The sequence below is a fragment of the Ranitomeya imitator genome, chromosome 5 (genome assembly GCF_032444005.1).
Source record: "Ranitomeya imitator isolate aRanImi1 chromosome 5, aRanImi1.pri, whole genome shotgun sequence".
Classification (NCBI taxonomy): domain Eukaryota; kingdom Metazoa; phylum Chordata; class Amphibia; order Anura; family Dendrobatidae; genus Ranitomeya; species Ranitomeya imitator.
Genome location: NC_091286.1, coordinates 403,629,217 through 403,640,160, shown reverse-complemented (window position 1 = coordinate 403,640,160; position 10,944 = coordinate 403,629,217). Strand labels below are relative to the sequence as shown.

General features: G+C 44.7%; 1 protein-coding gene across 3 annotated transcripts; it reads right to left on the bottom strand.

The window, feature by feature from the left end:
• Positions 1-326: 326 nt before the first annotated feature.
• On the bottom strand, positions 327-6,685 carry CAMK2N2 (calcium/calmodulin dependent protein kinase II inhibitor 2). Of its 3 annotated transcripts, XM_069726956.1 has the most exons (4): positions 6,434-6,685; positions 5,816-5,830; positions 4,194-4,265; positions 327-3,531 (listed from the first exon to the last, which is right to left on the bottom strand). In XM_069726956.1, exons 1-3 carry the CDS (start codon positions 6,600-6,602, stop codon positions 4,195-4,197), a joined length of 255 nt encoding a protein of 84 aa, XP_069583057.1. In that variant the 5' UTR covers positions 6,603-6,685; the 3' UTR covers positions 327-3,531; position 4,194. The 3 variants fall into 3 exon arrangements, with proteins under 3 accessions (XP_069583057.1, XP_069583055.1, XP_069583058.1); XM_069726954.1 differs by having other exon boundaries at positions 327-4,265; XM_069726957.1 differs by lacking the exon at positions 5,816-5,830 and having other exon boundaries at positions 327-4,265.
• Between the last annotated feature and the right edge of the window lie 4,259 nt (positions 6,686-10,944).

Sequence of the window (10,944 nt, the reverse complement as noted above, 5' to 3'; positions counted from 1 at the left end):
TCAATTATTTTACTGTATACTCTGACACATACCCAGAAATTTTCATTCATCATTGTTGAAGCAGAGATCCACATACTTCATCTGAATCATTTGATCAATACAGGAACAAAATCTATAGATGCTTCATAAATGCTACCCCTGGCAATAATTTTATTCCTTGTTAGCTGATCTGCGCTGTCGAGTTATCACAATTTTTTACTGACCCCGTGAATAAGTAGTCTAATGTTGAGTGCGTTCTGCTTACCTTACGAAGCGTTCTTTACTTTCTCAGTCCTCTTCTTAACCAGATCAGTGGAGTTTACCCAGTGAAACAAACACACTAGAGCTCAGTGGTGATCAGTTTATTTCTTTATTCACCAAATACAATTGAAATGGTATTAATGTACAATGAGTCATTCCCAGAATGGCACAGCATTGCCTTATTCGAATCAGAAAATGGTCTATAATCATTGAATTTTAAGTCCATGCACAGGATTTAGAAGCTTTTTTAAAAAAAATGAAGAAAAAAAAAACTAAAAAAAAACCAAAACAATAAAAAAGAAAAGTAGAAAATTAAAAACACAACTATTACGTCCCATAAAAGAGGCGATTAACAGCTGTTACTTCACATTCAGAGACTGAGTGGATTCCTGAAACCATCCCTTGGTTAAAGAAAGTATAAAATTTTCAAGCCACATTAGTTCAGCCAGTCAGAAACCTTTATCTCATAGGTCACCACCAGCAGTGATTGTAGACGGAGATGGTAGTGCCACCACCAGGATGTGTGACATATGCCTACCCTTGCTATCAAGTGCTGCACACTGACAGGACTAACATGTCTCAGATTCCCACTCCTAAATACAGATCCAGAAGATGTGACAAGGCTGATATTCTCAAGAGTGAACATTTTGTAGGATACAGTTCTTTCTGTACCTGTATTTGCAAAAACTGGTACGTTGGGTTGTATTGGTGCCTTTGACACTATAGGCCTATTGAAAAGACCCGATGAGAAATATATACCTATAAATACATATGAAGGTAAAAGTGCATTTTGTTAAAGCTGTGTCCCTCAGCTATAACCTGCAATATTTCAATTAGAGAGACAAACGATTTAGTGCTATTTCCCTAAAGATATCTTGAAACTTCTCGTGACGTAACCCAAAATAAGGGTATGACATTACTTGGGTATTGATGGAAGCACTGACAATGTCTTTGATATTGTCAATGATACACCTAAAATAATAAAATGAAAGGGAATCAGACAGCAATTTTGAGTGCACCAAACTGTTAACATTTAATCACACCTATGTCATCGATCATACAGCCAAGACCACTGAGGAAACAAAGTTTTATTCATATGACTATGAGTTACCAAGTGTCCACTGGGCATTTCTGAACCATGGAAATATCCTGGTTTCTTGGCTGCAAAACCTTCCCCTCCCCTCTGATCTTGGTTAATATTTATTCCAGTGCCATGTGTCATACCACATCCTAACCAGTAGAAGACTGCTAGCACTGTCAATCAAGAGCAGATAGGAGGGATTGTAGAGTTCTGCTGTTGAGAATCAAGGACACTTCCCTGGTTCGAGAAGGCCTTCTTTTAAATGCTCTAGTTTAGGCTATAGTGCGGCTAGAGCTGTGATGTTGGTCTTGCTTTAAAGCCTTATACTTTGCTTTAATAAAGACACGGGTCTGATGTTTTGCCTATGCCTAAGTCTTATAATATGGAATTATTATGTCACACATGATCATTGAAAATGGAAAATTTGTATTTGGAGTATTAAATAAAAATGATATGCTAAAAAAAAAGACACGGATCGCAGTTCTAATGATGACTCATCTCAAGCTACAGCATCTTGAAGTGACAGCTACAGATAGTTGCAGCTCTCATTTCAGCTTGTGCTACTAATGGTCTCATACTATGACCTAAGCACCAGAAGACTGCTGGATGGGGGGTTGACATGGATCTGAAGCTTGGAAACAATGGTTCAGAAAACGTTTTCTCTTAAAGGCTCTGGCTCAGGGTACATAGTGACTATAGCTGCAATCTTGGTCTTGTTTTGAGGTCTTTTTCTTGACGTTCAACCCAACTCGAGGAAAGAAGTAGCCTAAGCTAAGCAGGTAAAAGTCAAAGCTGCGTATACTTGCAGCTTTTATTTCAGCCTGCATTACTACATTAGGAGACCATTAGATCTATTAGATCAAACGCAGACAGGTTGGGTAGGTTTGCTGTCGAAAGGCTAGGACACCTCCCTGGTTCTGGAGCGCCCAGTTGACTCTTGGCGACTCATTAGCACACAGTGGGTGACTATTAACTTACTGGTTTGGTAAGGAACATAGCTATGATTAAACTTGTTTTTTCAGGACCTATCTAGCTGTGTTAGGCACATAATGTGTTCACAACTGCTGACTGATTCCCTTAAAGTTTAGTTTGATATTGTTTGTTATTTGGGATTAGTGGCAAGTTTTTTTAAAAAAATATGGCCCCTTTACTATTAGAAGTGAAAACCAGACCAAAATAGAATTGTACTGCTGAAAAAGTGGGGTAAAGTAGTCCTACATAACCAAACCAGATTCCTACCTGACCTTACCCAAGTAACGCTGCCGGAAGAAGTGTGGCCTAACTCAGAAGCGCTCTTTCAGATAGTCGCCATTAAAAACATGTGTGTATGCCTAATAAATATATGTTTCCATACATCAGTTTTTTTTCCCATGTTGCAATGTAGAAATACGTGCAAACATTTCATACCTCTAGCTCAAAAACTGAATGACACTGAATGTAAAAGAAATACTTGCTACATATGCGATACGCAGATTATGTACAGAAGAAGAACGATCCAGTGTAAACATTTTTCATACGTGAAATGTGCAGCATATTTCTACATATGCACTTAGGTAAAGCTGGCACGTATATAATATATATCAAGTTTAGCGCCATATAAAGCATTGTATACTTATTTAAACATATACTATATATTACATGTATAAGGGACACATATCCGACATGGAACAACATGTCCTAGTAGCAAGCAGCATATTGATGTAAAAATTCTATCAAACAATGGCAAAACATACCATCAGCAGGTTGGCTCAGTTCTTACACATTCATGGTGGTGGCAGCAGTATGTTACATAAATGCCTGATAAAAGCTCCCCCTCCTCGGGTTACTGCACTACATTGCCATCCGGTTGACGCCAATCGCTCTGCGTCCAGACGTTGACTGCATCTCTGACGTGACATTGCACAGTCACCAGCATGTATCAGAATTCATATTAACAAAGAGTTTATAAAAATACAAATGTAAAGGGTTCCTGTTAAAAAGGAGCGTGCTGGGAAAGGGGTGGGATCCAGGATGGGTTCGGAAGCTCATGCAAGAGATGGAGCAAATTAAGTCTTATTCTTGCTTGGGTTTGGACAGCAAAAGGACGGCCTGTGCCTGCTCTGCGCCCTCCAGCCGCTCTGCTTCCGACCTGCTGGTTTCTTGGGCAAGATGAATGGGAAGATGAGTGCTTGTCCAGTCTCTTATTGTTCTGATGCTGGTTTACTGGTTGACTGGAAGGGGCATGGCATTATTAGTTACAATTCATCCTACATGTATATACCTATATATACACATGACTAGATATATTTATATATAGATATATAAACACAGCTGCGCAGATGGGTTCCCTGTGGGTCCACAAATACGCACACAGCTAAATATTATTACTTCACTAGAGACACATATTTGTCAGAATAAAGTGCATTTCTAATAACCTACTGCCCCTGGGATGTACATTGTGAGTCAGGAGGAGGAGGCAGCACCTGGCAAGGTTTGGAGTTGACAGTCACCAACTCCATGGTGCTCCAGTCTACAAGCACCTTCTTGGCACACAGGCAGATGCTATGGACAACAACACCCATTCTGCAATCTGGGGTTGGCTTTTAACATGGGTTGAGAGACTCATCGCTGCCCCCAAAGCCCAGGGTGAGGGACAGTGACAAGGGGTAAAGGAAGGTGCTGAAATGAACATCTCCACATTGGAGGTCATTGGCGTGGTCTGAGTGGAGTGGGGAGCCAGATGGCACCATCAGGAGACCTGCAGAGGGTCTGGATCAAGGTGGAGGGTGGAGATTTGCCAGCAGCCTCAAAGCCTTTCCTTCTTCTCCATGTCCACAAACATGCACAGCCAAAAGTGCTTACAAATCAGGGTGGAGAGCAGCCACTTCCACACCTTATACTCCGGAGGGAGACTTGTCCGACACCCCCTTCAGCACCTCGTCTATTCTGTCATCTTCAATAACAACTGAAGAAAGGGAGAAACATGGGGTTGGGTATCAACAGGCAGAGTGTACCAAGAAAGGTGATAGTGGGAAGGAGAGATGACATGGAGAGACATGGAATGCAGAGAAATAAGATGAGGAGGAGGTGAGGGCTTGAGAAGCAAGGAAAACAACATGTGCATTCACTCCTACACTGCAGTTGGCCGGAGTCTAGCAATGCACACACTTATGGACACAATGATGCATTCACGTGTAAACAGAAACAATTGCATAGCTCGATACAAAAGATGCATATATGTACAGCCAGGAAATTGTGCACTCACCTCTTCAAGACTAAGACCTATGCAAAGAGTCCAAGACTAAAGCTGTTTTCATACCTGATCAAAACCCTACATGCCTCCATGGACATAGTCAATTGGTAGTGTGCACATTCTCCACCATTGTCTGGATAATCTTTACAAAATTGGATTGTGCTCCAATTATTAAGATTAGAGCATTGGTTACTTTAACTCTTGATATTAATACAATGGCTAATAATGTGCAGAACCAAGTTATTGGATGAACTCGATCGACTAATGAGAGGTGATCTACCCTGGAAGATATATAAGAGGGATGAACTGTGATGTCATTAGTCTTCTAACTACACGGTGATCTCTGATTCTTATCTTTCTTTTCATGGTTACCATTGATGCCTAAAATAGGGCGCTAAAGAAATTGGTACCTATAGGCGAAGGAACCATGCAGCCCTGCTCCTGTACGCCATAATGAAGGCTACATGGACCCTCACGCTGCTGCGTTACTGGTTGCTAAATCCATGGGTTCATTTAATATTTTATCAGTAATAGAACAAATAGATGGGGGGACAAATAAAAGAAGAAGCTGGAATTAAAAGGAGGTCGGTCTGGCTACTGAAAGCACATTGAGATAAATGGTGCACAAACTAGTGGGCTGAATACATAATGCATCAATGTGCTCTGTACAGGACGCTGAAGGCGAATATTTTGGAAATAATTTCTCCCCTAGATACTCTGTAATGGGTTACGTTTGGTAGTTACGCCAATTCCTGTTAGGTTATCGCATTGCTAGTGCCCCCCAGAAATGCATCATGTAATTTTCCTTGATTTCAATCCCACATACAGGATGGATATTCTGCATTAGAGACAGCCGTCCTATATGACCTGATGAAATGTAAGTATCTATGGTAACTCGTGAGTTTCAGCTATAGCTGCATCTAAAATGGCACCATATCCATCCTTCCCCTAAGCGTATAGAGCAATGCCATTCTGCATGTCATCAGCTGCACAGATAGAAATGCCCTCCTATGGAGCGGGTTAATGGTCTTGCATGGGTTTGGTCACCCCCCACCCCCCAATGTAGAAGGTGAGAGCACAACTTCTTAACACTTCATTGGAAAACAAACAGCACCTCACAGACACTACTGGTAGCAGAAAGTGCCCGCTTCAGGCGGGCGACAACGTACACTGCGTATGTGTGCGTCTCTGTGTACAGATATATACAGACCACACGTATGCACAGAGAATAGAGATATATATGGCGGCTCTGAGATCGGTACCTTGGACAGTGTCAGCTCCAAGAGAGAAGAATGCACAACAAAACAAGGCATTATTGGTGTTAGCAGGTGCATTGTACATATCAGCTCAACATGTTCATCTACCTGTCTGCATCCAGCCCAGCACTGGGCTACAGCCCCCACTATGACATTATATGGCTGCAATGTGCCCCCACCCCACTCATGCCCTCCACATACCATGCTCCCTATGAGAGGGGACAAGCAGTGATGCCCCCTTTTATTTGGGCTCCATCATCTACCATGCAGATGTATACCCAGTATATGGTCTGATGAGAGATCACACATGGCAAGCAGCCACAGGTGTCTAGTGTGTGCCCAGTGGGTATGCCGCATACATGGCTGGCAGCTGGGAACAGTACAGGACTGCAGCATGCCAGTGTCTCCTCCCCAGTCACCCCATGGCACACACAGCAGCACCCTCACACAGACTCCATGATGTGGGGAGGAAGAGGGTGATGACATGGAGGAGACAGGCTCTCGTGTATGGAGGATGATGTGCTGCTGCTGCTGCTGCCCGTGATGGTGTCTGTGCGCTCACCCCCTCTATGAGTACATGATGTCTTATGACTGGCACAGCCCCGGCCATTGAAGCCTTCTTACCTCTCTTGGCTCTGCCAATCTGCCCCAGTTTCGGGGGTCTCTTCTGCTGGTTCCCCCCATAGAAGGCGCTGGTGTCCTGCAGACGGCAGCTGAAGGAGATCTGCCCCACCTCGGTGTCAGAGCCGTAGTGCCCCATCTTATCCTCGCTGTAGGGGAGAATCTCAGACATGGTGGCGGCACAAAACCCGGGGATTGCGGCGGGAGCGCTGGGGATCCTGCGGCGGCGGCGGCGGCGGCGGCGGCACGGGCGGGCGGGCGGGCGGGCGCACAATCCTGCTGTCTGTGGCTACGGCGGAGCGGGGCAGACTGCGGAGGAATACGGGCGGGCTCAGCAGCACTGGAGGGGACCCGGGGGTGTGCACTGCTCCCCCAGCTCCTGAGTACACGTCTGAGGAGAATCTGAGAGCTTCTACATCATAAAGGGGAGCAGTGTCCCGGTGACGTCATGTGAGGGGGTGTGTGACATCAGGAGGCGAGAGCGGAATAACAATGACACTGCAGCAAAACAAGGAATCAACTTCACAGAAGCAAACCCCAGAGAACAGGGGCGGGCGGGCGGAATCCTGGGAGGAGGGGGTCTGCCGGTCTATCCTCGGGAGAGGGGACCCCCGCCGCCGCCGCCTGTGACCACTACGTATGGGATTAGCATTCACCCGGCATGTACAGGGCTGAATGATTAGGAGAGCAGCCACAGTCTGGGGATTGGGTTCCTAGCTGACCCCATAATGGCCAGAAACAGCAAAAGTGTGAGAAAATGCTGCAAAGTGAGAGTGGGTTCCACATCAGAAGGGTTAATAGTTTATTTTATCAATTAGCAAAGGGAACGAACAAAGGGAAATTTAAAGCAAATCAGTGTTTGGTGGAAACAAGGTCAAATGACTCAAATATGCACAAAAACATAGAAACTGGGCGCAAGAAATGGCAGCAGTGCTCTGGACTAAGGGGTCAGACTGTGAAAAATGTGTCTTGAACATAAAAACAGGAAAATAATGTGTCTGCAGGCAACAGTGAGGCATGGTGGAGGTTCCCTGCAGGTTTGGGGGCTGCATTATTTCAGCAAATGGAGTTTTGTATTTGGTCAGGATTAATGGTGTCAGCAATGATGAGAAATCCAGGCAGATACTTATCCATCACGCTGTGCCATCAGGGAGGTGTCTGGATCTAATTTTATTCTGCAGAATGACAAGGACCCCAAAACATACAGCCAATGCCACTATCAAATATCTTCAGCATAAAGAAGAACAAGGAGTCCTGGACGTAATGATTAGGGTTGAGCGAAACGGATCGGTCATTTTCATAAGTCGCCGACTTTTGGCAAAGTCGGGTTTCATGAAACACGACCCGATCCCTGTGTGGGGTCGGCTATGCGGTACGCGATCTTCGCGCCAAAGTCGCGTTTCATATGACGCGTTCAGCGCCATTTCTCAGCCAATGAAGGTGGACACAGAGTGTGGGCAGCTTGATGACATAGGTCCTGGTCCCCACCATCTTAGAGAAGGGCATGGCAGTGATTGGCTTGCTTTCTGCAGCATCACAGGGGCTATAAAGGGGTGTGCACGCTGACCGCCATCTTACTGCTGCCGATCTGAGTATAGGGAGAGGTTGCTGCCGCTTCGTCAGAAGCAGGGATAGCGTTAGGCAGGGTCCATTAACCCCCAAACAGCTTGTGCTGTAGCGATTTCCACTGTCCAACACCACCTTTTGTTTGCAGGGACTGTGGAGTCTAGATTTTTGTTCCTCAGCTCTGTAGCTCATTGGGCTGCCCTAGAAGGCTCCCTGATAGCTGCATTGCTGTTTGTACGCCGCTGTGCAAACCAACTGCTTTTTTCAAAGCACAAATCCTGTTGCTCCTTCCTTTCTGCACAGTTATCTTGTTTGTCCACACTTTTGACTTTTGTGTGCAGCAGTCCTTTTTATTGCTGCCTGCCATACTTTTCTGAGATTACTGTAAGGAGATAGTAATTGTAGTACAGTCCCTTTTTTTTTTGTTATATATCTTCAAGCCACTTTCTGCCACAGAAAATATACTCTAATACAGTGGGCCAGATTTATTCACTAGTCTCCCTGAAAAAATAAAAAAGGGTGCAGATTAAAATTGGCAAATCTGCATCTGTGCCAGTCCTGTCTGTGGCATCTGTCTGTCATTTTCTGCCACAGACAATATACTGTATTACAGTGGGCCTGATTTCTTCACTATTCTCCCAGAAAAAATAAAAAAGTGGGAGATTAAGATTGGCAAATCTGCATCTGTGCCAGTCCTGTCTGTGGCATCTGTGTGTCATTTTCTGCCACAGAAAATATACTGTATTACAGTGGGCCTGATTTCTTCACTATTCTTCCAGAAAAAATAAAACAAAGTGGGAGATTAAGATTGGCAAATCTGCATCTGTGCCAGTCCTGTCTGTGGCATCTGTCTGTCATTTTCTGCCACAGAAAATATACTGTATTACAGTGGGCCTGATTTCTTCACTATTCTCCCAGAAAAAATAAAAAAGTGGGAGCTTAAGATTGGCAAATCTGTGTTGTGAATTCTGTGGCAGAGCTCCCTCCTGTGGTCACAAGTGGTACTTCGGCTGATTCTCTCTGTGAGCTTCCGTTGGTGGAGGAAAGTGGTACTGCGGCTTCTGAGTTTCCTTCCTCAGGTGATGTGGTGAAGTCGTTAGGTGCTGCTCTATTTAACTCCACCTAGTGCTTTGATCCTGGCCTCCGGTCAATGTTCTAGTATTGGACCTGTTTCCTCCTGGATCGTTCCTGTGGCCTGCTGCTCTGCATAGCTAAGTTCCGCTTTGCTATTTTGTTTGCTGGTTTTTCTGTCCAGCTTGTCTATTTGTTTGTTCCTGCTTGCTGGAAGCTCTGGGACGCAGAGGGTGTACCTTCGTGCCGTTAGTTCGGTACGGAGGGTCTTTTTGCCCCCTTTGCGTGGTTTTTGTAGGGTTTTGTGTTGACCGCAAAGTTACCTTTCCTATCCTCGCTCTGTTCAGAAAGTCGGGCCTCACTTTGCTAAATCTATTTCATCTCTACGTTTGTCTTTTCATCTTAACTCACAGTCATTATATGTGGGGGCTGCCTTTTCCTTTGGGGTATTTCTCTGAGGCAAGGTAGGCTTATTTTCTATCTTCAGGCTAGCTAGTTTCTCAGGCTGTGCTGAGTTGCATAGGGAGCGTTAGGCGCAATCCACGGCTGCCTCTAGTGTGGTTGGAGAGGATTAGGGATTGCGGTCAGCAGAGTTCCCACGTCTCAGAGCTCGTTCTATGTTTTTGGGTTATTGTCAGGTCACTGTATGTGCTCTGACCTCTATGTCCATTGTGGTACTGAATTACCTTATCATAACAGTACTGGAGGCCAAAAGTACTAATGATTCTCAATAGAGGGAAAAAAGAAGTTCTGAGACCATTTTTTTTTTCTCTGCACTGTGTTTTGCCTTTTTTTTCCCCTAGACATTTGGGTGGTTCAGGACACAGGTGTAGCGATGGACATTAAAGGTCTGTCTTCATGTGTGGATCAGCTCACGGCAAGAGTACAAAATATTCAAGACTTTGTGGTTCAGAATTCTATGTTAGAACCGAGAATTCCTATTCCTGATTTGTTTTTTGGAGATAGAAATAAATTTCTGAGTTTCAAAAATAATTGTAAACTATTTCTGGCTTCGAAACCTCGCTCCTCTGGTGACCCAGTTCAACAAGTTAGGATCATTATTTCTTTTTTACGTGGCGAACCTCAGGACTGGGCATTTTCTCTTGCGTCAGGAGATCCTGCATTAAGTAATATCGATGCGTTTTTCCTGGCGCTCGGATTGCTGTACGATGAACCTAATTCAGTGGATCAGGCAGAGAAAAATTTGCTGGCTCTGTGTCAGGGTCAGGATGAGATAGAGGTATATTGTCAGAAATTTAGAAAGTGGTCCGTACTCACTCAATGGAATGAAGGTGCGCTCGCAGCTATTTTCAGAAAAGGTCTCTCTGAAGCCCTTAAGGATGTCATGGTGGGATTTCCTATGCCTGCTGGTCTGAATGAGTCTATGTCTTTGGCCATTCAGATCGGTCGACGCTTGCGTGAGCGTAAATCTGTGCGCCATTTGGCGGTATTACCTGAGCTTAAACCTGAGCCTATGCAGTGCGATAGGACTTTGACCAGAGTTGAACGGCAAGAACACAGATGTCTGAATGGGCTGTGTTTCTACTGTGGTGATTCCACTCATGCTATCTCTGATTGTCCTAAGCGCACTAAGCGGTTCGCTAGGTCTGCCACCATTGGTACGGTACAGTCAAAATTTCTTCTGTCCGTTACCTTGATCTGCTCTTTGTCATCGTATTCTGTCATGGCATTTGTGGATTCAGGCGCTGCTCTGAATTTGATGGACTTGGAGTATGCTAGGCATTGTGGGTTTTTCTTGGAGCCCTTGCAGTGTCCTATTCCATTGAGAGGAATTGATGCTACGCCTTTGGCCAAGAATAAGCCTCAGTACTGGACCCAGCTGACCATGTGCATGGCTCCTGCACATCAGGAGGTTA

Coding starts and splice junctions, on each gene's coding strand:
- CAMK2N2 (XM_069726954.1), bottom strand. CDS start 6,602: ATGTCTGAGATTCTCCCCTACAGCGAGGATAAGATGGGGCACTACGGC.